Here is a 26,905-nt window from a genome sequence, read left to right as displayed (position 1 = left end):
CTATAATTTCCTTATACTTTCCATCCCTATGAATTATTTTATAACTTAGAGCTTGTATTTGTTTTTTTTTTTGTCTTTTAACATATTTTGTTTTCTATTAACATATAATGTATTATTTGCCCCAGGGTTGCAGGTCTGTGAATCATCAGGCTTACACACTTCACAGCACTCACCATAGCACATACCCTCCCCAATGTCCAAAACCTAATTAGTTTGTATTTCTTAATCCCATTCAACTATTTTGCCTATCCCCCCTCAAACAAGTTTGCTCTGCATTTCTATCTACTTCTGTTTTTTATTTGAAGTGTAATTGACATATAGTAATAGTTTCAGAGTATACTTATCATGATGAACACTAAGTAATGATTCAACAATTCCTAAAGGTGGAATTCTTAATCAAAAGGGAGGCAGAGGGGCGCCTGGGTGGCTCAGCAGGTTGGGCCTCTGCCTTCGGCTCAGGTCATGATCTCGGGGTCCTGGGATCGAGCCCCACATCGGGCTCTCTGCTCAGCAGGGAGCCTGCTTCCTCCTCTCTCTGCCTGCCTCTCTGACTACTTGTGATTTCTGTCTGTCAAATGAATAAATAAAATCTTTAAAAAAAAAAGGGGAGGCAGAAATTCAAAATTCAGAAAATTCTCAGCCTATTAGTATTGAAAGAATAAGAAAACTAATTTCTGGAGAGAACACGAAGGGTGTGGCCAGATTTGATAAGATTAGTATGAGACTGCCGTCTCATAGAATCTAAGAAATATTCATCAAGACCTGGGGAAACTGGCTGGCCAGTACCTATTCTGTGGACATCTGTACCGTAGTTTGGCCTGTGGCCTCCCTTTCTGTAAGGGAAACAGCTATCATTTGAGCCAAGGCAAGAGTTGGCCCTTTTTCTATAAAGGGCCAGACAGTAAATATTTTTGGCTTTTGGGGCAGTAAGTTCTGTCGCAACTACTCAACTCCACCTCTGTATTGAGTTCCAATAAAACTTAATTTAAAACACGTAAAAGGTTGGATTTCGTGGGAGGGCAATAGTTTGCTATCCCTGTCCCTATGCCAAGGTGGGTTAGGAGGAGGCAAAAGCAGAACGTAAACCAGGTTTCTTAATATATTTTATTATTGCCTCCACCAGTGGCCCTGTCTTTCAAGTTGTAGCCATTCTCTCACTCTGAACAGTTGAAACCCCATGGGTTTCTTCTTATTGTTGTTTTGTTACTTTTCTGGATTTCAAGTTCCCTTTACAGTTCTAAGAAGGAAGTAGGAAACTCATGCTAATTTACTACCTTGGCAGGAATAGAAAACCAAGTCAATAATCGTTTTTGTTTGTGTTTTATTTATATATTTTTGGCAGCAAAATTGTTTATTTAAAAAAAATCTGGACTATGAACACACTTCACTGCTTTAGTTGAAGAACCCCAAGCCAAATAAAAGGACCAATATTAAAAAGCAGCATAACTGGTTACTGTTTTAAAGATACATAAAAAGAGTCATACACTACAGTGTAGGAAGACAATCACTCCCATGTCAGAAATCACAACTTCTTCCAAATAAAGAATATGACCCATCTGCCATATTGAATTGATATTTATTTCAGGACATGCCATGTCAAAATAAAACAAAAGAGTCAACCCTTGCCTTTAACAATAATATTGTATTATATAAAAGCACTTTACAACTCCATCCCATCTTTTAGTATAAGTTACTGGTATGTGGGCTAATGATTATCTGAAAGTATTTCTCTATTCAGACCCATAATCCAAGTGCTCTCTGAATATTACAAGGTGACAATAAGTGGGAATTGGAGAAGGAAGAGGAAAGAGAGGGGAATAAGGTTCTCCCAGTTAAGGGTTTTGTTGCAATGAGGGGATGAAGAAGTATGAATTCTGTTGTCTTTTCATCCTTATACTGTGTTAAGTAATGCTTACAACGTAAATTCAGCAGGCTTTTCCTGAGCTGTAACTCAGAAATTTTCTTCCTGCAAACAATGTATTTACAAATGTGTTTATTAACTTACACAGCAATCTCACAATAACTAGTAAAGATTAAAATGGTGCACTCCTAGTATATTTCTTTACAGTGTTTTAAGGGAAATATATATTGCCATGGTAATGAAGCTCTAAACAGACTGGACGAAACATCTAAAAATTGAAATTGGTTTAAAAAAAAAAAGGCAAAGAAATAAATATCACCAAAGAAAAAAGATTAACTGTAGCTTAAATATAAAACTAAATCACTGGTTAATTAACCAAACTATACAGACCTAATAAAAAGCAAAACCAGCCTGAAAGACCCAACATTTAAAAAAAAAAAAAGTTAAAAAATAAGGCATAAATCTGCATAATATTGAGTTTTATTTCCATTCTCTCCTTTCCCTCTTCTATGTATGCTTATCCAGATCTGCCTCTAGGGGCTTATAAGAAAACTGTTTCTATTTTCAATCTGACCTCAAATGTCCTGAGCAAAGTATAGTATTTATTATTTTGTTGAGGATTCTTTTGTTGGTAAACTTTAGATATCATTGTTTTTACTGGTTATTATAGTTCTGATCAAGGTGCCAAGTTTAAATTCTTCCACCGGTTCTTCTTAAAGGAATTTGATTCCTATAGCGCCTTGACTGCATAGCATTTTTTGAAAAAAACAAAAACAAACAAAAAACACCCCAGAGAAATCTATTGCTTACAAAAGTTTTTTCTTCTCCCCCCACCTTTTTTAAACAAAGAGAATAACTTTATCTCGACAATTTTTAAAATCCTGGAAGAAATAGTTCACTGGAAGAATTCAGTATTAAAAACATGTTCTGAAGTAGTGTTACCTTCTCTCCCAGAGACTAACATGTGAAAGGGTCATCTGTTTTGGTCTGAAACACATTTTATGTTCACTTGACTTGTTAGGTACTCAGTGTGTTCATTAGGACTCATTTTGAAGATGCAACAGAACCCGTCTTATCCAAGCACTGCCTACTCATGATAGCTGAGTTTTGACCTCAAATAAAGTCTAAGGAATTTATATCACTGCTCAACAATATTTTTGGACATCTTGGTCCAAGGCTAGAAAAAGTGGTATTGCTAAATTTGAAGGATCCAATGGGCTTGGTCTGATTGCTGCTTTGTCATACCTCATTTGTTTTGATAGAGAATAAGAACAGGGAATACAGTAAGGGAGAGGTGAGAAAAGCAGAAAGAGATCAAGTTGGTAGGCAAGTGCTGCTATGAACAACTGCTCCTTAACCAAACCACATACTGTTGAAATTTCCATCATTTTGAAGTACATTATCATTAACATTGAAAAAAAAAAAGTTGAGAAAATGTTATCTAATTTTTAAAGTTATCACTGGAATATGTTGTAATCATTTGGCTTTTTGTAAAATATAAATAATGAAGACACTGAACTTTTTTGTGCTTGTGAAGCTAATAGATCATCTCCACGAGACAGGCAGCAATGATGAATTGCAATACGTTATTACTGAAGGGAAAAGGTTCAAGCCAATATTCACACTGCAGTCAATGAAAGAGTAAGGGGGCCAAAGCAGTGAGCTTCTGGAGAAAAGTTAAAGATGCCACGGAGGATTAGCAGGAGCAGCCTCCTTCACTGACTGGTTGCTCCTGAGGCTTTTCCAGTTTTATGTCAATCACTGAAACAAAAGTTAAGGAGCTATAAATGGGAAAGTACAATTCTAACCAGGCTGAACACTGACAACTCTTGCAAGCCCCTTCCATTCCTACTGGCTATAGAGTAGATACAGCCATTATTTCCTATATAGCTAGATCACTGTATGAGGTGCTCAAATGAAATAAACTTGCCTGTATCTACTAGATGCAACAGGGTCAGAATAAGGTTAAGCCCTATTCACAGGAATCTGTTCTAAGGAACTTACAGGAGCAAGAAACCATGTAAAAGATGATGCTCCTCATGGGATTATCTATAATGAAAATCTGAAAACAGTCTACCAAAAAATTCTAGCAAAGGAAGAGAATTTAATAAATGATGGGACTTCAACTCTGTAGAACATATTATCCTATTAAAAGTAATAAAGGCAGGGCGCCTGGGTGGCTCAGTGGGTTAAGCCTCTGCTTTCAGCTTGAGTCATAGTCCCAGGGTCCTGGGATCGAGCCCCGCATCGGGCTCTCTGCTCAGCCGGGAGCCTGCTTCCCCCTCTCTCTACTTGTGATCTCTGTCAAATAAACAAATAAGATCTTTAAAAAAAAAAAAAAAAGCAATAAAGGCTTAGAAAACAGAAACATTTAGCAGTGGGGAAAGCTGAACACAAAGTGCTATGACTTCTATGGCTTAATAAAAATGCATATAGAGGGACACCTGGGTGGCTCAGTTTGTTAAGCTGCTACCTTCGGCTCAGGTCATAATCCCAGGGTCCTGGGATCGAGTCCCACATTGGGCTCCTTGCTCAGTGGGAAGCCTGCTTCTCTCTCTGCCTCTGTCTGCTTGTGCTCTCTCTCTCTCTCTCTCTGAAGAATAAATAAATAAATAAAATCTTAAAAAAAATGCATATGGAAAAACACTAAAGGTAAATATAAAACAATTAAAATATTAAAATTAAAAATCCTTTAAAATAACTATTTTAGATGTACTTCACTATGTCCTGGTCTTTCTGAAAACAGAGGCCACAATAAAACTCCAGACTGAGTTATTTCCTGCCTATGCCAAGCAGAAAGCTTGAATGTTAGAAAAAGCAAGGGAGGAAAAAATAAAATATATATTGCAGCAAAAAAGCCCAGAGCCAGCAGAACTCAAAATTAAAGGCAGAGGGCTAGGATTCTAAGTTTCCTGTTCATTAAAAATCAAGCACATAAACAAACACACACCTTCTCATTGATTAACTGTAGTGAACAGCAGGCTGCAAAGGGTACATCTGAATCACCAGATCTTTTTGCCACAGAAAACCTTGGAGCTTCTATGCTCCTATGCCATTAATTCCCAGCTGTAAAAGGCAATAGCATAATATTCCTTAGCTAACCAAGTGGAGCTCTAAAGACTAGTTAACAATAAAATTATCTGATGAAACAAAAAGGATACTGTCTTCTCTGCTTCTATCCTGTGTGCTTTCCATTCCAGGCAAAGCTGCTGCAACACGTCGGAAGAGCTGTGGAAAAAAAAAATGTGGTAATTGGAAGGGAAAATTTAGCAAATGGTATCAAGTGAAAGTGGATGACCACTGGGATGGTTAAGTTAAAAGAGCTTCTGGGTTATTTCTCACTTAGACCTTAGCATAATGAAAGCATGTAAAAATGTCTATTTATTTTGTAAGTAAGTACTATAGGTTGTATGCCATATACAGAGAGGTATAAAGAAATGATCCTTACTTTCCAACTGGTGAGATCAGACATGAACAAACCGCTAAGAAATAAACAGCAAAAATGTCATTTGAGTCATAAAAACATACTCTTAACAACTCAAAGTAAAGACAGAAGATTTAGGAAAATCATTTAGGAAAACTGTAAGCGGCATTCCTATCTTTTATAAACAGTTTCTAAAGTCAGTGAGTATAGAGTAAAAAAGTCAGTCTAGTCAAAATTACCATGAATAGGGAAAGCATTATGTTGGAGACCAACACACCATCTCTCAAATCCAACACAGATGGCCTTTCCTCCATCAACAGAAAAAGTACCAGTGGAAGTGACTGGCTTGTGTCTGAGGTATGATTTATGAAAAATATCTTCAAAAGGAGAATCACACTCAAGCCTGACAAGACGGTCATAGCATGTGGCAACAGAAACTGAAGGAACAAGACTCAAACCCCCTATTATGTGTCCAACACTAGGTGTATACTCACTGGGTAAATGGCAGGTGAAACTGGCTGATTATTTCAATCATTTCTCTTTTTGGCATGCAGTATAAAATTCTTGAAAGTTAAATGCATGTGTGATGTAACTCCCTTATACTAAATACCTGCTTGTTTGAGTCATTGTCTCAGGTTCTCTAGGGACAGAGAATTGAATAAAATGTAGCTTTATAATTCAAGGGAGCTCACAGTCTGGTAAGGGAGACAGATGAAACAATTTGTTATGTTACAGTGTGGTAAGTGCCATAAACCAAGGAAATACAAAATGATATAAGAACACAGATATAAGAAGGCCCTTCTGAGGACACTGGAAAGTATTCTTTAGGTGGTGACATTTCAGTTGGGACTTAAAGGCAGTTTAAAAATTTCACTTGGTGGGCACCTAGGTGGGTCAGTTGTTAAGCGTAGGCCTTTGGCTCAGGTTTTGATCCCAGGGTCCTGGGACTGAGCCCCACATCGGGCTCCCTGCTCAATGGAGTGCCTGCTTCTCCCTTTCCCTACTTGTGCGCTTTCTCTCTCTCTGTCAAATAAATAAATAAAATCTCTAGAAACAAAATTTCACGTGGCTAAAAAAATATACTATGCAAAAAGTTCTTGGAACTTGAATGCTTCATATATGTTGCTGAGTTAAAAATGAGAAGGAACAGAAACAACAGAGGATCAGAGATGAAAGACTAGAACTCTACATAATCTGTTCAGGGAAAGGAATATAGAACAGGAGCAAATGTTTATCTGTAGGAATTCCCTGGTGGGGCAGGATTAGGGAAGATTTGAGAAAAAGTGTTACTGTTTTTGTTCTATAAGGTTTAGTGGCATTTTAGAGGTGTGTCAAAGTTAGTCACTAACCTCAATCTTCTTTTCCCTGTTCTTGAAACTACTAAAAATCAGAAATGTGTTGAATATACATTATGGTTAGATGGCTAAGTGTTAAAATTACTGGGGCCAAGGGGCACCTGGGTGGCTCAGTGGGTTAAAGCCTCTGCCTTTGGCTCGGATCATGATCTCAGGGTCCTGGGATGGAGCCCTGCATCAGGCTCTCTGCTCGGCAGAGAGTCTGCTTCCCTTCTTCTCTCGCTGCCTGCCTCTCTGCCTACTTGTGATCTCTGTCAAATAAATAAATAAAATCTTAAAAAAAATTTTGAAAAAAAATTACTGAGGCCAAGACTAAGTATCACTATTATAGAGTCAATTTCTGGGATGCACAGTGCCCTTGTATCCCATCCCAAATGTATGCCACATTTGTCACTGCTAGACAATCAAATGCCCAAAGCATGGTCAGAGAAAAGCACAAGGTATATTCAAGAATGTTTAGGTAGTCCAGACTGGCTAGAGCACAGAACATGTAATAGGATTATAAAGAACAGGACATCCTAAAATGAGCCAAGTAAAAACTTTACAAAAAGCAAAGTTCTATCCTTACAGAAATGTATGTAAGACAGGAAGGAAAAGACCCTAGGGGATTAAGATGTTTTAAATAATCATTAGAGGAAAATCCATTTCTTTAAAAAAAAAAAAAGCCAATGATATGCTAAAAGAGGCTTCTGCTTCATTAGGAATCACATATGACTAAGACAGGGCCTCCCCTGATCATCCTATCTATATGTAATCTTATTCTTTTCTTCAACAAATATACCTCCTTGTGACAGCACTGATTTTACATTTCAATAATTTCTATGGATCTTACGGTCTCTGCAGTATTGGCTCGGCATTTATCATGTATTACCTACCTTTTACTATGTAATTTTCATGAGAATGTCACTTTTCTCAACTATATCATAAGCTTTTTAGAAATTAAGAATCAGGGGTGCCTGGGTGGCTCAGTGGGGCCTCTGCCTTCGGCTCAGGTCATGATCCCAGGGTCCTGAGATCGAGCCCCACATCGGGCTCTCTGCTCAGTGGGGAGCCTGCTTCCCTTCCTCTCTCTCTCTGTCTCTCTCTGCCTACTTGTGATCTCTGTCAGATAAATAAAATCCAAAAAAAAAAAAAAGAAATTAAGAATCATATTTTACATAACTTTAAATTCTTCAAAGGAACTACAATGGTCTATAGACTGTAGTTAATTGACACATGTGAATTAAGGTACATGATAAAAATATAAGATGAAGACCTATGATGAGCCAAGAACTACGGCAGACATAGGATATAATGGTATAGAAAAGTCATTATTCCTACCAATGCTTTAAGTACATACGCTTCTCAGCAGGTGTAATACAATTTACCCGCACATGCATGTGTGCACAACCCAACTGTATATAAGCTTTCATTGATCTGTTAGTACTGATATAAATCAGCTATCACTAATCTTCTTTCAAACACATCTTTTTCTTCTGATAAGCACTGATAATTTTAGATTAAAGATCAAGAAGTGTTTCTCTTCTTTTCCCATTTGCCAGTACTGTAAAATTAGAGAATATAATAAGAAAGGTGACACCCACATACTTAATACTTCACTAAAAGAATGTGTTAATTCTCAGATGAAAAGTCAAGGGAAGTCTTAACTAATTACCTTTTCATTACCATTTCCTTCAGCAATTTAAACACTATACCACTTTCACAAAAGAAAGCAGTATTACTGCATTTTAAAAAGCAGAAAAATAAGGATTAAAATATTTACCATAGGCTATTTTCTTTTACACCTGATCTTAGCCAAAAGGCCAAGAAGCAACAGGCTCTTTTTTTAAAAAGATTTATTTTAGAGAAAGAGAGAATGTGGGAGGGGTAGAAAAAGAAGGAAGAGACTCCTCAAGCAGAATCCCTGGTAAGTACAGAGCCCAACATGGGGTTTGACCAAGGGTTGGATACTTAACCAAATGAGCCACCAAGGTGCCTGCATAAGCCATTTTTCTATGAAATACTGAATGTAATGAAAAATGAAAAATATTACTTAAATATCCTATATAACATAAATGATCATGCTAGGTATTATTATTTATTATAATTCTAGCCCTCATAGTATTTTTTTTTAAGATTTTATTTATTTCTTTGACAGACAGAGATCACAAGTAGGCAGAGAGGCAGGCAGAGAGAGAGAGGAGGAAGCAGGCTCCCTGCCAAGCAGAGAGCCCAATATGGGGCTAGATTCCAGGACTCTGGGAGCATGACCTCAGCCGAAGGCAGAGGCTTTAACCCACTGACCCACCCAGGCGCCCCCTCATAGTATTTTTATTTAAAAAAAAAACTGTAACATTGGGACGCCTGGGTGGCTCAGTTGGTTGGACGACTGCCTTCGGCTCAGGTCATGATCCCGGAGTCCTGGGATCGAGTCCCGCATCAGGCTCCCAGCTCCACGGGGAGTCTGCTTCTCCCTCTGACCTTCTCCTCGCTCATGCTCTCTCTGTCTCTCTATGTCAAATAAATAAATAAAATCTTTAAAAAAAAAAAAACTGTAACAATATTTTTAAAGACATAAACAGGGTTTTAGAGTTAAGTGCTTATACAAGGTTAGAGAGCAGAGGGGTGAAGCACAGAACATTTTTAAATAAGAAAAATTAGCAGTATTGGTCAGGAATAAATTTGTTTTATTTTAAGCAAAAATTTTAGGCATTAAGGCCCAATCACCTGAACCACAGTCAGACATTAATGATACATCATTAATGAAATTTCTCCTAGAATTGTTTAAAAAGTACACAGAATAATAGAGGAAATCCATTTTCAGCTTTTATTATGTGTATTATACTCCAGTGTACATGGTAGTAGGAAGAAGGAATCCAATTAGCAAATTAGCAGAAAACCAGAAAACATCTCTATATGTGGAAAATACAACTAGATGGTACCTTTAATACAAATAAACACATCTATACAAAAAGACTACCATGTAATTTCCAGTGAAGCACATGATGATTTTCTCAAACAAAATGAGTACAACGCACAATCATCAGAAGTAATTGTGCTTTGCAAACATACAGCTGAACAAACACACACAATGCTTACTTTAACAGGCATGTAAGACTGTGATTCCCAATGTTTTTCAAGACAGTGACTGGACTATAAAATTTACCTGGTAAATTTCTAAATACCAGCACCATTTCTGAATTGTGACTGACCTACAACAAAAATCTCAGAAGGGGTCTGTGATTATTTCTTCACAGTAATTTCTGTTAATATGTATGACTTATTGACTATATAATTTAAGTAAAAAATCCACTTTTTTGATGACAAATAACATACAGAAAAACCTAACTATGTACATGCTAAATAGCCTCAGTTGTTACATTTATCAGATATTTTAAGTTTTACCTCCCATAAGTTTAATCTTTTTAAAGATATATTTATTTATCTGAAAGTGAGAAAGAGAGAAAGAGAACTCATGCACACAGAGGGGTGGGGCAGAAGGAGAGGGAGAGAGATCTCCAGTACTCCCCAGTGAGCAAGGAGCCAGGCATAGGGCTCAATCCCACAACCCTGAGATCACGACCTAAGCCAAAATTAAGAGTCAGTTTCTTAACCAACTGAGCCATGCAGGCACCCCTACCCCCCATAAGTTTAATATCACCTCCAGTTTGGGTAATTGCAGACTAACTTGTATAGGACTAACACTCTTGAAGATGGCAATTATTAACTCTGGGAAACTAAAAAAAACAATTTTTCGAAGGCTCTCAAGAGCAACAAAAAGCAGATACAAATTAGGGAGAATTCAACCCTGGGAAGAAGGGAACCCACATTCATTGGGTGAGAGCCATGTTTATACAGGTGTTCCCAAGAGCCATTCTTAGCCTGTGCAATATGAGGTGGCCAGAAATCATGTAGAAAACTAGAGTGTTTAAGTTTTGCAGTGTCAGTGGACTGCTAGTGTGGCTGAATTGAGGAAGGGAAATAACTAAGGAGGAAGCCAAGAGGAGGAACCCTAAAATTGTACACATTAATTTCCTGCAAATCTCAGGTGACTCTTGAATGGTACATATGTAGGAGAGACTGCAAGAAGCCCATCTGAAAGCAATAGTTAGAAGGCTGGAAGAAATGAGCAGAGACTGTAGTTACTGTCTGCTCCAGGGATACATTTTAAAACACTTTAGAGTCTGAATCCCACCAAGTCAGAAAAGCTTGATAAATACCTCAGGCTTCCTACAAATCCACCCCAACAAAACATAACATCAAGACTCCACAAATTCAAGGTGAAAAGCCAGCAATGTTACAACCTGCCATAATAAAACTCAACATTTTGCAGAGAACAATAAAAGAAACCAGAGACTCTATGTATTATAGACAATGCTGAGCATACGACCAAAAATGACTAGACACACAAAGAAACAGGAAAATTTACCTGGTGGCAAGAGAAAAACAGCCAATAGAAACAGACTCAGAGATGACTCAGATGTTGGATTAGTAGACAACAATTTCAAGGCAACTATTATCAATATGCTCAAGAACTTGAAGGTAACAATGCCACAATGATGAGATGAGGTACTCCAACACAGAAATAGAAACTTAAAGAAATAAAGGAAAAATCTAGGACTGAGTACAGTATCTGAAATGATAAATTCACTGGATGGACTTAATAGCAGTTTGGATATGGGAGAAAAGGGCTACTGAACCTGAAGACACATCAGTAATATTATCCAATCTTAAAAAGAGTACAAAAAGGGTTAAAAATAATAGGCAAAGCTTCGGGGACTAGTAGGACAATACCAAGTCATTTAAAAGATGTGCCATTGGAATTCCAGAAGAAGAGGGAAAAAGAAAATGAGAAAGGAAAAATACTTTAAGATAACACATTACAGGGGCACCTGGTTGGCTCAGTGGCTTAAAGCCTCTGCCTTCGGCTCAGGTCATGATCCCAGGCCCCGCATCAGGCTCTCTGCTCAATGGGGAGCCTGCTTCCCCACCCCCACCCCCTGCCTACCTGTGATCTCTGTCAAATATATAAATAAAATCTTAAAAAAAAAAAAAAAGAAAACATATTACATATAGAGAACATACAAATTAGAGCTCACTTCTCACTAGAAACAATGGAAGCCAGAAGACAATGAAGTGTTATCTTCACAGTATTGGAAGAAAAATATCTGTCAGCCCCAAATTCAGTAACAAAGACATTCTTCAAAAATTATTCTTCAGGGGCACCTCAGTGGCTCAGTGGGTTAAGCCTCTGCCTTCGGCTCAGTTTGTGATCCGAGTCCTGGGATCAAGCCCTGCGTCGGGCTCTCTGCTCAGCAGGGAGCCCGTTTCCCTTCCTTTCTCTCTGCCTGTCTCTTTACCTACTTGTGATCTCTGTCAAATAAATAAATAAAATCTTTAAAAATAAGTAAATAAATAATTTTTCAAATGGTCTTTTGGGCTACAAGAAAGCTGGGCAAATTCATCACTAGGAGATGCCAATAAGAAACAATCAAGTTATTTAGGCTAAAGGGAAATAAAATCAGATGAAATGCCTATCTGTAAGAAGAAATGAAGAGCACTGGAAATGGTAAATATATGGGTAAACAGAAAAAGCTATCCTTTTCCTTCTCTTAATTACTGTTTAAAGCAAAAATTAAAATATCTATTAGAGGATTCACAATGTATGTAAATATAAAGTATGTGACAACAATAACACAAAGCAAAAGTGCACAGGTACAAAGGATGAAATAATATATTAACTCTAGTTTAATCTGTCGAGCAACCACTAAAAAGCTATGAGGTTTAGCTAAAAAGAGGAGTTAAAATACAATATAAAAATATTTGATTAAACTGGGGCGCCTGGGTGGCTCAGTGGGTTAAGCTATTGCCTTCGGCTCAGGTCATGGTCTCAGGGTCCTGGGATCAAGCCCTGCATTGGGCTCTCTGCTCAGCAAGGAGCCTGCCTCCCTTCCTCTCTCTCTGCCTACTTGTAATCTCTGTCTGTCAAATAAAATCTTAAAAAAAAAAAATTTGATTAAACTTTTAAAAATGACAGACAAGCAGATAACAAAAAGCAAATGACAGATATGAACCCAACTGCATTAATAATTACATTAAATCTAAAAAAACCCAAACGTTCCAAATAGAAAGCAGAGATTTTTATTTATTTTTTACTTATTTATTTTTTTTAGCAGAGATTTAGACTGGATTTTAAAAAACAATGAGATCCAACTAAATGCCAATCCAACAGTGACCTTCTTTACAAGGAAAAAAATATACCATGCAAACAATAACCAATAAGAGAACTGGTATGGCTATATTAAGATCAGATAAAGACTTAGAGACAAGGAGTATTATTAGAAAAAAAAGAACTTTTCTTAACACTAAAAACAAAACAGAACAAAACTCACGCAAAAATAATGCATTAAGAAAACAATAATAATCCTAATTACATATGCACTCAATAACAGAATTTCCAAATAGGAAGTAAAGCTGACAGAACTAAATGGCAAAACAGGCAAATACAAATGTTGTTGTAAATTTTAATACCTCCCTTCTCAGTAACTGACAGAACTATAGACAAAAAATTAGTAAGGCTATGTAAGTTATGAACAATGCTATCAACTGTCTTGATATAACTGATACTTATAAAACATTATACCTAACAACTATACAAGAACATTATTTTCCAGCTATATCTTACGTCTCATATGTCTTACTCACTAAAACAGACCATATGCTAGGCCATAACACAAATCTCAATAAATTATGAATGACTAAAATGTTACATGGTATAGTCTATGACCACAACAGAATTAAATCAGAAGCTGTAACAGTAAGAGATCCAGAAATGACCCAATTATTTGGAAATTATTTCTGTATCTTCACTGATGTAGTCCTTACATCTACATAAACATTTATCAAAATTCATCTAAATGTAAACTTAAGATGTGTACATTTCACTGTACGTAAATGTTTACCCCAATAATTAATGGGAAAAAAAGTTCAATGTATGTTTTAGCTGAATTCAAAGAAACTCAAGTGGCAGGAGTATCCACATCTAAACTGCAGTGAAAATACAGAAGTATAATACCTCATGTAACCTAGACTCTCTAAGCTTGTTCCATGTCTTGGAAAATTCTTTCTTTTTTTTTTTTTTGAATTTTAAAAATTTTATTTATTATTTGTCAGAGAGAGAGAGAGAGAAAGAGCGCACTCACAAGCAGGCAGAGTGGCAGGCAGAGGCAGAGAGAGAAGCAGGCTCCCCACCAAGCAAGGAGCCCGATGAGGGACTCAATCCCAGGACTCTGGGATCACAACCTGAGCTGAAGGCAGCGGCTTAACCCACTGAGCCACCCAGGCGTCCCATGTCTTGGAAAATTCTTAAGACTGAGTCAACCTCATTAAACAGATTTTTTTCTTATAGCATAATATGGCAGCTCTAAGTATCTGCTCAAAAAATACAGCATATTATTCTTCCATTCAATAAACATTAATGAGTTCAGTATGATAGGAGGCAGAAGTGACAAAAAAAACTTCTATATTAAAAGAAAGAAGGGGTGCTACTTCAATAATTAGGAAAGGCATTTGATCTACACTTGATTATGTCTGAACCAAGTTTTTAATTACAAATAACAGAGAAGAAACAGTATTTTGGAAGAGGGACAGTAACACAATGGAAATATGGGAACACAGTAAACCTGGGGGACTTTAAGAAGTGTAGTACACTGTGTAGTACACAGTGGCTGAAGATCAAGATTTTGAGCAGCAGGGCATAGCATACTAAGGACTTCGTTTAAAATTCAGCATAAAATTCACAAGTAACCTAGGGTGCCTGGGTGGCTCAGCTGGTTAAGCGACTGCCTTCAGTTCCGGTCATGATCCCGGAGTCCTGGGATCGAGTCCCACATTGGGCTCCCTGCTTCTTGGAGAGTCTGTTCTTCCCTCTGACTTTCTCCCCTCTCATGCTCTCTCTCACTGTCTCTCTCTCTCAAATAAATAAATAAAATCTTAAAAAAAAAAAAATTCACAAGTAACCTGATTAAATCTGCCATTTTAAAAAAAGATTTTATTTATTTGACATAGATTTATTTATTTACTTGACAAGTAGGTAGAGAGGCAGGCAGAAAGAGAGGGAGAAGCAGACTTCCTGCTGAGCAGAGAGCCTGATCTGGGGCTTGATCCCAGGACCCTGAGACCATGGCCTGAGCTGAAGGCAGAGACTTAACCCTCTGAGCAACCGAGCACCCCTAAATCTGCATTTTAAAATAATCATTGATAGCGGAATGGAGGGTAATCTAAAGTGGGGTAAGATTAAGGCAGGTATCAGTTAGTAAGCTATGGTAGCAGGCAAGGCAACAGACAAAAGGGCCTTTATATAGCAGAATCAACAAAAGTAGGTATCGTTAAAAAAACAAAACAAAACATTTTTTTTGACAGAGAGAGATAAGAAAGAGAGTACACAAGCAGAGGGAAGAGCAGAGGGAGAGAAAGGGAGAAGCAGAATCCTTGCTGAACAGGGAGCCCGACATGTGGCTCAATCCCAAGATCCCAGGATCATAATGGGAGATGGGACACGCAACCAACTGAACCACCCAGGTGCCCCTTGTGAAGACATATTTTGGCACTGGAATATGTAATATTTAATTCCTCATGTACAAATTTGGATCCTACCTAAGACTGAGCCTCTTAAATACAGGAGTCTCTCTTTGGTATCTAGTAGGGATTAGAGAATTAATACATATTCAAACAATTATCAAACTGAACAGATTTGACATACTTGCTCAATCATATCCATGGCTTACCAGGTCTTTTTACAGAGTATAGTTTGCATAAGAAATCCTGAGATTCTTATTAAAAATGTAGATTTTCGGGGCACCTGGGTGGCTCAGTGGGTTAAGCCACTGCCTTCAGCTCAGGTCATGATCTCAGGGTCCTAGGATCAAGCCCCACATCAGGCTCTCTGCTCAGCAGGGAGCCTGCTTCCCTCTCCCTCTCTCCCTGCCTGCCTCTCTGCCTGCTTGTGATCTCTGTCAAATAAATAAATAAAACCTTAAAAAAAAAATTGTAGATTTTCAGGGTACTAACCTAGCCTTACTGAATCATTATCCAGAAGCAGTGCCCCAGAAAACCATTATTTTATATAAGTTCTAGGTAACTATTATGCACATTAAAGTTTAAAATCATTAAGCAATTCTCGGGGCACCTGGGTGGCTCAGTGGGTTAAAGCCTCTGCCTTTGGCTCAGGTCATGATCTCAGGGTCCTGGGATCGAGCCCCGCATTGGGCTCTCTGCTCAGCGGGGAGCCTGCTTCCTCCTCTCTCTCTGCCTGCCTCTCTGCCTACTTGTGATCTCTGTCTGTCAAATAAATAAATAAAATCTTTAAACAAACAAACAAACAAACAAAAATCATTAAGCAATTCTCTAATCCTAGGAGATCTTCCTGGGGACATCTGCCATTCTAAAAACCTCTGTCCTTTCTTACCTTTGTTTGGATATCAGGTACTCTATTTTCTACCAGAGATAGGATGGAGGAAAAACACATTCCTAATCTCAACAGTAAGTAAGATGTATGAGTTTCAAAAATACCTGTCTTAGGAAAAACTTCTGTCACCAATTTCCCCTCTACTGCCAAAGTTTCCAATGGCATGATAAACATTAGATTTGCAAAATAAGCACTGAACTCAAACCACACAAGATACACTGTCCAGAGTTAGGAACTGGACAGTGGTTATTTTATAGATTTGATTTAGATTTCATTTAGGAAAATTTGAGTTTTTCCATATACCTAATATATCAAGTGATATCAAAGGGAATGGTTTTGTTTGTTGTTGTTTCTTTCCCTTAATGCTGGGGTGATTTATAGTGCAACTAAAAGAAAAAAAATTTCTTCTATTTCTAGTCACTTAAATAATTTTTTAAATGATACCCTATTTGTTTAGTTTTTAAGCTCCTTTATAAAAACAAATTCAAAACAAACTGTTTTAATTTAAAAAAAAATGCAAATTCAAGGAATAGCCAACCCATAATGAGTAATGTGGTGTATTTCTTAGCTAATATTTAAAATCAGTCAGTAATTTTCCCACATGATAGAAATATATTCCGTAAGATTAATCACTGACAAAGGGGAAGATTTTAACCTATTATTTAAATGTACTTATTAACATAAGATTTAAATTCTTTTCTTGGTTTCATTCTCTCAAATGATAGGGGGAAGAGGCCGTGTGTCCAGAATTTTTGTCTTTTTTGGGGGGGCGGGTAAGGTTTTATTTACTTATTTGAGAGAGAAAGAGAGCATAAGCAAGGGGAGGGGCAGAGAGAGAGGGAGAAGGAGACTCTCTGCTGAGCAGGGAGCCTGATGTGAGACTCAAACCCAGGACCTTGGCTTCATGACTTGAGCTGAAGGGAGATGTTTAACCAACTGAAGCATCTAGGTGCCCTCAGGATTTCTATCTTAACAAAATTACGTAAGAAGACAAAGCAGGGACGCCTGGGTGGCTCAGTTGGTTGGACGACTGCCTTCGGCTCAGGGCGTGATCCTGGAGTCCCGGGATCGAGTCCCACATCAGGCTCCCAGCTCCATGGGGAGTCTGCTTCGCTCTCTGACCTTCTCCTCCCTCATGCTCTCTCTCACTGTCTCCCTCTCTCAAATAAATAAATAAAATCTTTAAAAAAAAAAAAAAAAAGAAGACAAAGCAAAGCTCTATAAATATTGAAATAAAATTTTAATATACTACTGTACTCCCTATAAAGTAGAAAGTAATGGTTTTTGTGAGTTAAGAAAGAAGCTACAAAAAAAAAACCTAAAAGGCAGCTCTACTCCAAAAATTGAAAACAGTAATTTTGATCATATTAATATTTAAAAGTTAATAATATCAAGTCCCAACAGAATCAGGAACTTCACCAAAATCACATGTTCAGACATATCGTCTAAATAAAGAAAAATAATAAAATAGCAAATAGGTTTTGAATTCAGGGTAGGGCTAATTTATAAAAGAATTCCCTCTTCATTATCACTGGCTTGCTGTTATCTATTTGTATGGATCAGGGCTTTTAGAAAAGATTATGTGCCTACTGCTAAAAAAGTTTTAAAATCAGATTGTGATAATGGTTGCACAATGCTTTACATCTACTAAAAAAATCTCCTGAGTTGTATATTTAAAACAAGTGAATTTTGTGGTATGGATATTATGCTTCAATAAAGCTATTAAAAAAATTGTATGTGTTTATAAAATATAGCAATTGAATGCCAAATCTCATTTCCTCAATATCCCAAGAGTTATCTTAACTTAGAAGCAATTAAGTATCATGAAGATACTAGCTATCACTAGTGACCACTGTATGCTGATGATCTGAGACTTCTGAACCTGTGAGATTACTCAGAGTCAGATGTAGGGGGCCACAGTTTAAACATTAATCCAGACTGAAAAACGTCTCAGAAGGCCATACTTTGACATATAATATGCAACTAGCTTATTCATATACATATCAAAATGTCATTATTAGATGAAAGCTAGATGAAGTCACCCACTGCTTTGTCCTTGAACGGTGATAATAATAATCGTGCTAACACTTCAGTTACTCAAGTTTTTTAACTATCTGTGGTTCCTATGAGTTCATGAGTTCATTTACTATCATTTTCTAAATTCCACAGATATTGTAGGTCCTGGAAATATATAATTTTGATGGGAGAAATATTTCCAACATAATGTGGTAAGTTCCAGGAAAATGGTTTTACAAGGGTCAGGGGTCCGAGAAAACACAGAAAAGTACCATTTATTATTGGTAAATAAAATAGCCTACAGGTATGGTATGGTAGAGAATGTCAACAAAAATTTCTTTGAAGAACTGACATCTAAACTGAAACTTGAAAGGATGAGTAGGTATCAGTCAGGAAAGGAGAAAGTGAGTATTCTAAGCAAAGAGAACAACAGTATGAAACAAAGATTTAGAGGCATGAAACCATATACTACAGGGAGGGAATCAGTGACAGTACGAAGTTATTTATATTATTTCAAGGCAAGATATGGGAAAGAAAGTGAAAACAACATAATGAATTTTTCATAAAGCTCAACTTATTGGGGTTAAATGATTTTATTTTAACCTTCTATTGATCACTTAGAAATGAAAAAACTACTTATTGGTTTGAAAATCCTATAAATCTGTGACCACTACTTTTTTTTTTTTTCTTTAATTTATTTGACAGAGAGATCACAAGTAGGCAGAGAGGCAGGCAGAGAGAGACAGGAGGAGGAGGCAGGCTCCCTGCTGAGCAGAGAGCCTGATGTGGAACTCAAACCCAGGATCCTGAGATCATGACCTGAGCTGAAGGCAGAGGCTTTAACCACTGAGTCACCCAGGCACCCCACCACTACTCTATCTTGTAGAAAACGGTTTGATAATGTGAGGTGTGCCCCCAACTATTTTCCAGCTCCCCCAAAACATTCCTTTATGAACACTGTTAGAACAATAGCAGGTTACTAAGGATGAAGTAACCAGAATATACTTTCACAACTACAACCAAAATATCACTCCTGACAGCAAATACTTGCTTTCTTTTATCATTAAACCCTTAAAAATAGAATAAAAAAAATTTTTTTTTAATTTACCTTAAAACAATCCAGTAGGTATGTAGTGAGGGTAGGGTAAGTTTACAACCTTGCAATCATAATGAAATAGTTGTCCTGTGCACAATCTTGTCAACCCTTTTCTCCTTTTCCAAAATCTATGCCACATTTGTATTTTTTCACTGGGTAATATGTTGCTAGTTCATGAGACCTGCTGTTCCCAACTAGAAGAAAATCTTATAGCAGGGATACTCACACAATTATTTCATAATAGTTTTTCAATTTGATAACCTCAACCCAATACTCCAAGATCACTTACTTACCTGTTTAACATTGTAACCTGCTTTTGCACTTGTTTCAATAAACATAACATTCAGCTCTTTGGCTTTCCTTTCTCCTTCCTCAATTGATACTTGCCTGTAAAAAAAATTTTAAAGATAAATTCTTCTTTTTGCAAAACTGATATTATAATAATAAGACGATAAACAAGATTCTGAAAAGAACTTTTCTTGACGGGGTGCTAGTTATCAGGTGAGACTAGTTTGAAGATTCATTAAGCTGCAGTACACTTAAAATTTGTGCACTTCAGTGTATATGTTATATGTAACTAAACAATTTTTTAAAAAGGAATTTTTTAGTGATTTGCTTTTACTTGGCAGGGCTCATCCTATAATTTTTTTTTTTTTAAGATTTTATTTATTTATTTGAGAGAGGGAGAGCATGAGAAGGGAGAAGCAGACTCCCCAAGGAACTGGGAGCCAGATGTGGGACTCCATCCCAGAACTCCAGGATTATGACCTGAGCTCAAGGCACTGGCTTAAACAACTGAGCCACCCAGGCATCCCAAATTTTTTGTTTTTAAAAACAATATCTGGCTATTTTCTGTTCATATTAGATCATAATAATTTAGCCTTATGATTAAAAACCTCAGGTAAAATAATTTTCATGACCAATTTGTCAATCTGCTACTATAATTTATGTAACCACTCCCAAACTGTTAAAAATGTTCTTTTTTTCCAAATTTTATACTACTGTGAAAATGCTACTATAAACATCTTAACGTAATATTTTGTGCACTGTGGGTCATTTCTTCAGGATGGATTTTGTGGATTTCTCTAAGTGGAACAAGTGAGTCAAAAGACATGCATGTTGGAGTGCCTGGTGGCTCAGTGGGTTAAGCCGCTGCCTTCGGCTCAGGTCATGATCTCAGGGTCCCCCTCTCTCTCTGTCTGCCTCTCTGCCTGCTTGTGATCTCTCTGTCAAATAAATAAAATCTTAAAAAAAAAAAAAAAGACATGTATGTTGTAAGTCTCTTGGTACATTTTATAGGGCTTTTGGTAATGCATGGTAATTAGCAGTGTCTCTCAAACTGTAATACACTCTTCAAGTGAAACATTATGTCACTTTTCTTGGTATTCCTAGTGCCTAGCCGACACACAAGTGTTTAATAAATATGCAAATATTCTAATTAAATGGATCTAAAATATCAGCTGACAAACCCTGCTTCCTACAATACAGAAAACCAAAGCAATACAGGAGAATTTCCACAAGCTCTCACCACATCTATCCACCGATCTACATGTGTGTATCCTTAAATTCTACCTCTAGTCCTGCTACTATGGAGGAAACTGTCCTTACTCCCCAGACTTATACCTCTGTACTAGATTCACTATCTTCTTATTTATATAAGAAGATACTACTCTAGAAATTCTCCACTCTCTGGAAAAGTCAGGGAAGAAGAAAATGAATATTCTAAGCAAAGAGAACATCACAGATATTCTCTTATACAATCCAAGTGTTAATGTTTTGCTACATCTACTTGCTTTATCCTCATTCTCTATGTATTTACATGTGTATATACATTTTAAAAAACACACATTTGAAAATAAGTTGACAATCTGCAGATCTTTAGCCCTAAATATATCAACAGAATTAATTAATTGGTTAATTAATTTTTTATCTATTTACTTGACAGAGAGAGACCACAAGAGAGGGAACACAAGCAGGGGGAGTGGGAGAGGGAAAAGCAAGGTTCCTGCAGAGCAGGGAGCCAGACACTGGGCTCGATCCCAGGAACCTGCCCTAAAATTTACTCCTTGGACCTTGTCTCTATTTACAATCTCTCCTTTGGTGATCTCATACAGTCTTGTGGCTTTAAATACCATCTATATGCTGATTAGTTCCAAACTTACATATCTAGCCTCCACGGCTACTCTGAACTCCAGACTCCAATATCCAATTGCCTACCTGACATCTAATTAGGTATTAGGATATCTAATATCAAGTCTGAATGAATGAATGAATGAACGAATTTATGGGGTGGGGGAAGGGAGGGAGGGAGGGAGGGGTTAGTGAGAGACTCTTTTTTTTTTTTAAGATTTTATTTATTTATTTGACAGAGAGAGATCACAAGCAGGCAGAGGCAGGCAGAGAGAGAGAGAGGAGGAAGCAGGCTCCCTGCTGAGCAGAGAGCCCGATGCGGGACTCGATCCCAGGACCCTGAGATCATGACCTGAGCCGAAGGCAGCGGCTTAACCCACTGAGCCACCCAGGCGCCCCATTAGTGAGAGACTCTTAAGCAGGCTCCATGCCCAGCTCAGGGCCCAAAACCAGGCTCCATCTCACAACTCTAAGATTATGACCTGAACCTAAATCAGGAGTGAGACGATTAACCAACTGAGCCACCCAGGCATCCCCTAGCAATTCTAAATTTAAAATGACCAAAACTTGGTCGGGCAGCTGCCTTTGGCTCAGGTCATGATCCTGAAGTCCCAGGATCCAGTCCCGCATCGGGCTCCCTGCTCAGCAGGGAATCTGCGTCTCCCTCTGCCCCTCCCCTGCCATCCTCTAACATGCTCTCTCTCTCTCATTCTTTCAAATAAATAAATAAAATCTTTTGAAAAGGTAATAATAAAAGAAAAGAAAATGACCAAAACTGAAGTCATGATATACCATCCCAAACCATCTCTTTATGCAGTCTCTCCCTATCTCAGTTAATAACAATTACGCAGGCTAAGAATCTAAGTGTCATTTTGACTTCAACTTCTCCCTCACTGCATATGCTGTCCATCATTATGTATTATATCCATTACATGAGTGTATCTTGACAATTTCATCTTCAAAATATATCTGAACTTGACCACTGATCACCACACAAGCTGCCACTATCCTGGTCCAAGTCATCATCATTTGTTGCTTGGATTACAATCTGGATTACCCTCCTTACTTCTACTCTTACGTATTTTCTTTTTTTTAAAAAGATTTTATTTATTTATTTGTTTGTTTGTTTATTTATTTATTTGACAGAGATCACAAGTAGGCAGAGAGGCAGGCAGAGAGAGGAGGAAGCAGACTCCCTGCCGAGCAGAGAGCCTGATGCGGGGCTCGATTCCAGGACCCTGAGATCATGACCTGAGCCGAAGTCAGAGGCTTTAACCCACTGAGCCACCCAGGCATCCCCTCTTACGTATTTTCAACAAACAAGCAAACACTGATCTGTGAAAAGTTACTCTTCTACTCAAATCTTCTGATCTCATTCAGAGACTCTGCCCCACTTTATCTGGCCTTTATAAAGATTTTTTTTTTAAAAAAAACCTCATCACCTCCTACACTTTCCATCATTCTCTTCACCACCTATATAGGGCTCCAAGCTGTTCATCAAAAAAATGAAGTATATTCCCAACTCAGGGATTTTCTGGGCCATTTTCTGGGCCACGAGCTTAGAACCTTTTCCTCCTCTAGATATCTGCATAGTGACTCCCTTCCTTTGTTAGTACTCAAAAGGCATCAGTCATCTTCTCAATGAAGTTTTCTATTGCTCTCCCATCTAATATTTCAAACTCACACTTGGCATTTCAAATATCTTTTTTCTGCTTTATTTTTTACTCTTAACAGGTATCATTATAGAAAATACTATGTATTTTTTAAATTATTATTATTATTATTTTTTACTTATTTATTGTCTGGTTCATTCTCTGAAATAAAAGTTCCTTGGAGACTTGTCTTTTTTTGTTCACCATTCTATCCTAGAGCAGCATTCCCTGAAACACAAATGATACTCAATAAATACTTCTGAATGATTATTGTAAGTGAATGATTATCCTACACATAAATAATTCCAGACAGAAATTCTTCCTAGTTTTAGAACCTGTAGTCACCTTGATAAAATGGTTGAAGGTTAGCTACAGCATGGTCCCAACTATGGTTTGATTTTGTCAGAATCACCTAGGAAGACTCATTAAAATATAGATTCAAGGGTCCCACACTGAACTAAATTACAGTATCTAAAGATAGGATTTAAAACCCTAAAATGTTTAAAGTTGACCATGGTCCTTCACAGCCAGAATCTTAAAAGAGGGTCTAAGAAGCCATATTTACCAACTGATTCTCAGGTTTAGAACATCTGGGAATCACTGGCTACAAAGGACAGAAAATACTACACAATTGGGTGCTTATACTGAAACGCTGAAACAGATATACTCTGGTATTTCCTCCAAGTTTTTACCAAAATAATATAATTCTCAATGTGATAAAGGCATTTAACTTTGGATCATTTTTATTAAAACATTCCTGATTACAAAGTAATTTTTTCAGAAGACCAATCATTAACAGTAAAGTCCTCCATAATCCCAATCCCTTCCCAAAGATGCAGAGTGAGTTAAATTCTATGTATGCTTATGCAGATTTGTTCTAAGCAAAAGAATATATAAACATATCTACCATCTTATTTTTTTTTTAACAAAAAGGATATCATGCTACATATGATACCATGTATGACTGAGCCACCCAGGCGCCCCGAGGCAATGAATATTTTAAATTCTGATACTGTTGAACTGTTTCATCCCTGAATTATATTAGTTACAGGGTGTCTAGGTGGCTCAGTCAGGTAAGCATCTGCCCTTGGCTGAGGTCATGATCCTCGGGTCTTGGGATGGAGCCCCATGTCAGGCTCCCTGCTCAGTGTGGAGTCTGCTTCTCCTTCTCCTTCTGCTCTCCACCCCCTTTCACTTGTGCTCTTGCTCTCTCTCAAATACCTAAATAAAATCTTTCTAAAAAATATATTTGTTATATTTTCAGTATATGAGAGTTCTTGTTTATTTAGATTCTTGAAATACTGTTCATTATCAATCTTCTGAATAATGACTGATCTAACAGGTGAATATGATTTTTATATTTATATAATTCAGACTTAACCAAGCTTTCTCTTTATGGCTTTAGGATTTCATGCCATGCTTATAAAGAGCCACCCACCTACTACCAAAAAATTTTTCTTCTAAAGCTTTTTTAAACAAACATTTAAATCTTTTATTCATTTTAAAATTAAGGGTGATGGTCTGGCAAAAATTGCTGAGAAACACAGTAATTCCAAACCAATGGACAAATATTATCTTGAAGAAAAAAATCACTTTAAGTATAATTAGGTAAGTTTCTAAATTTGTGTACTCAATTGAAATATTACACAATAAAACAGATGTTATATGCATCCTTCTAGATAACTCTGGCTATTGTAACAGGAAACAATTCACATATACAATTTCCCTACTTAAAAATGAAAGTACCAGGGACTCTCTACCAGAAGAATATATACCTACATGATCTATCAATTCTCACAGTGGAGATAAATAAAATAGTGAAAACTTACAATGCCAATTGATGTCCAAATAATTATTTTCATAAAGGAAAGATGCTCATATTCTGAGTTTACTTTTAAATCAAGAAAGACTTTTCTGTCATTCTACTGCCAATTCCAAATGAGGTACCATGGGAAAAAATGGGCTTAACATTTCCACATGCCTTTGAACATACTGGATTTTCTTTGCAACATTTTAATTAATAGTACAAGTTCAATACCCGAATTTCAATATCTAACTCATGAATAAAGAAACAGCAAATAGTAAAAGCTTCTACTATTAAGTAAAATGGTCAAGACTATTTAAACCAGAAAAAATATCCAGTAGATTACTTAGGATGCTGAAGGCAGATATTCAAGCCATGGGTTCCACAGTGAATGTTAATTTTGTATCCTGTGACTTGAATATGGCTTTGCTCATTTGACTAAGGTATCACAATCAAGCTATTCAGTTCAACTACACAGTCTGGTTCAACCATACAATTTAAAAAAAGAAAAACCACACCACTGAATTATAATGAATATTTATAAGACTACCAATAGAGTGTGCATTTAATCATTATGAATAATTTTTAAAGATAGGATTTGCTCTTAAAACATTTTGTTCTTTAACAGAGCACTGCTCATGTTTATGAGGCCTAAAAAATGCAAAACAGTTACCAGCTTCATGTGTAAATAATCTTTTTTCCCCCCATGTATAAACAATTTTGCACAAAAGCTATTTACACATGGGCTTCCACAAAACAAAAAAACTCATTTTCCTTTGAGGACTGAGTTTAATGTTTACATTTATATTTCAGGTTCTCACACTGAAGAAAAGTCAGGTATAAACTTAAGAATTAAACAGGTTTCCTTTCAAAACAATTCTTCAGTAATAAAAATAACAAGCTGATTAATGAAGAAATCAAACGTCTGATACACACACAAAATCACTCTATACCTCTTGTCAGCAAGATCTGTTTTATTTCCTACTAGCATGATGATAACATCACTTCCTCGTTCTGTTCTGACATCATCAATCCATTTTGTAGTTTGCTGGAATGAGTTAACATCTGGTATAGGAGGGTGGACAAAGAGATTAGTGTTACTGCAAAGCCTCCCCAAGTGATAAACCAAAAGCAAAACCAAACAAACAAACAAAAAAACCAAAAAGTTGGGGAGGGGGTGGCACATTAGGACCCACTTTTAATGTGCCTGCAATATAACTCCATTTTATCTGAGTACAACTGTCAGTGATATAAACAAATGAGAAGACTCAAGTCCTCAAGGTTCCTTTTATAGTAGTTTAAAACTTTTAAACATGATCAATGAGTGTAACGTACCAGATGTAAGGGGGGGTGGGGTGAAATTTTTAAAATGTTAAGGACAGCTATGGCAGATAATATGGTGTCACATTGCCACAATGTTTTTTTGATTACTTACACATACCCAGCATGACAAAGAAAGCATCTCCAAAAGTAGGTCAGCCAATAAATCCCAACACATCCAGAAAATTTATAAAGCCTTTAAACAGCTTTCAACACCACTCTGTTTGCATTGCTTATTCAGTTTGTGATCACTTTAACTTGAAGTTCATTAGTTTAATGCACCAGAATCACTTGTAACAAAATCCGTTTTTCCTAGCACTAGATTCTAAGTAGAATACTTCAGTATTTTTTACAGCAGCTTCAGAGAACAGTTTACTAATATTTTAACCACATGTGCATAATTTTTAAAGAAAAACACACACGGTCTCACTTGCTTTGGTTAAAGTAAGCACAAACATTTTAAAGCTGCAAAACTTGTCAATGCACAATAATGAACATACACTTTTTTAAACGAGTAGCAACCCAAAGTAAAGCTTCAAGAAAAGAAAGATTGCATATAGCCCCTAATCCACTTCCAAAAAAGGTCTCTGAATGCAAACTTATAATTCTGCCATTGCAATTAAGTAGATAGCACTTCTGGTTGAGCAGATATGAAAAAATGTACAGTAAGAATATCACTAGCTCAAATCAATAGTTTATGTAAGATTCTTTTAAAAATAAGTTTAAGATGTAACATTATTCTAGTTTTCCTACAAACTATGGACCACTATGTGGAATGATGGCTTAATATTGCCTAATATCC

At 36.9% G+C, this 26,905-nt stretch overlaps 1 protein-coding gene across 2 annotated transcripts in view; it reads right to left on the bottom strand.

The window, feature by feature from the left end:
* Window positions 1-1,557: 1,557 nt before the first annotated feature.
* The window catches only part of RAB6A (RAB6A, member RAS oncogene family), a 91,228-nt gene continuing 65,880 nt past the window's right edge, over window positions 1,558-26,905 (bottom strand). For both annotated transcript variants that reach the window (XM_044258572.1, XM_044258571.1), the window contains exons 5-8: window positions 25,737-25,848; window positions 19,491-19,584; window positions 5,023-5,089; window positions 1,558-3,622 (exon numbers count right to left, since the gene is read on the bottom strand). In XM_044258572.1, coding sequence (XP_044114507.1) covers window positions 3,558-3,622; window positions 5,023-5,089; window positions 19,491-19,584; window positions 25,737-25,848 — 338 coding nt within the window. In that variant the 3' untranslated portion in view covers window positions 1,558-3,557. The remainder of the gene's footprint in view (window positions 3,623-5,022; window positions 5,090-19,490; window positions 19,585-25,736; window positions 25,849-26,905) is intronic.

Source organism: Neovison vison, chromosome 7, assembly GCF_020171115.1.
Source record: "Neovison vison isolate M4711 chromosome 7, ASM_NN_V1, whole genome shotgun sequence".
NCBI classification, from domain to species: Eukaryota; Metazoa; Chordata; class Mammalia; order Carnivora; family Mustelidae; genus Neogale; species Neogale vison.
This window is presented reverse-complemented; position numbering and strand designations above follow the sequence as displayed.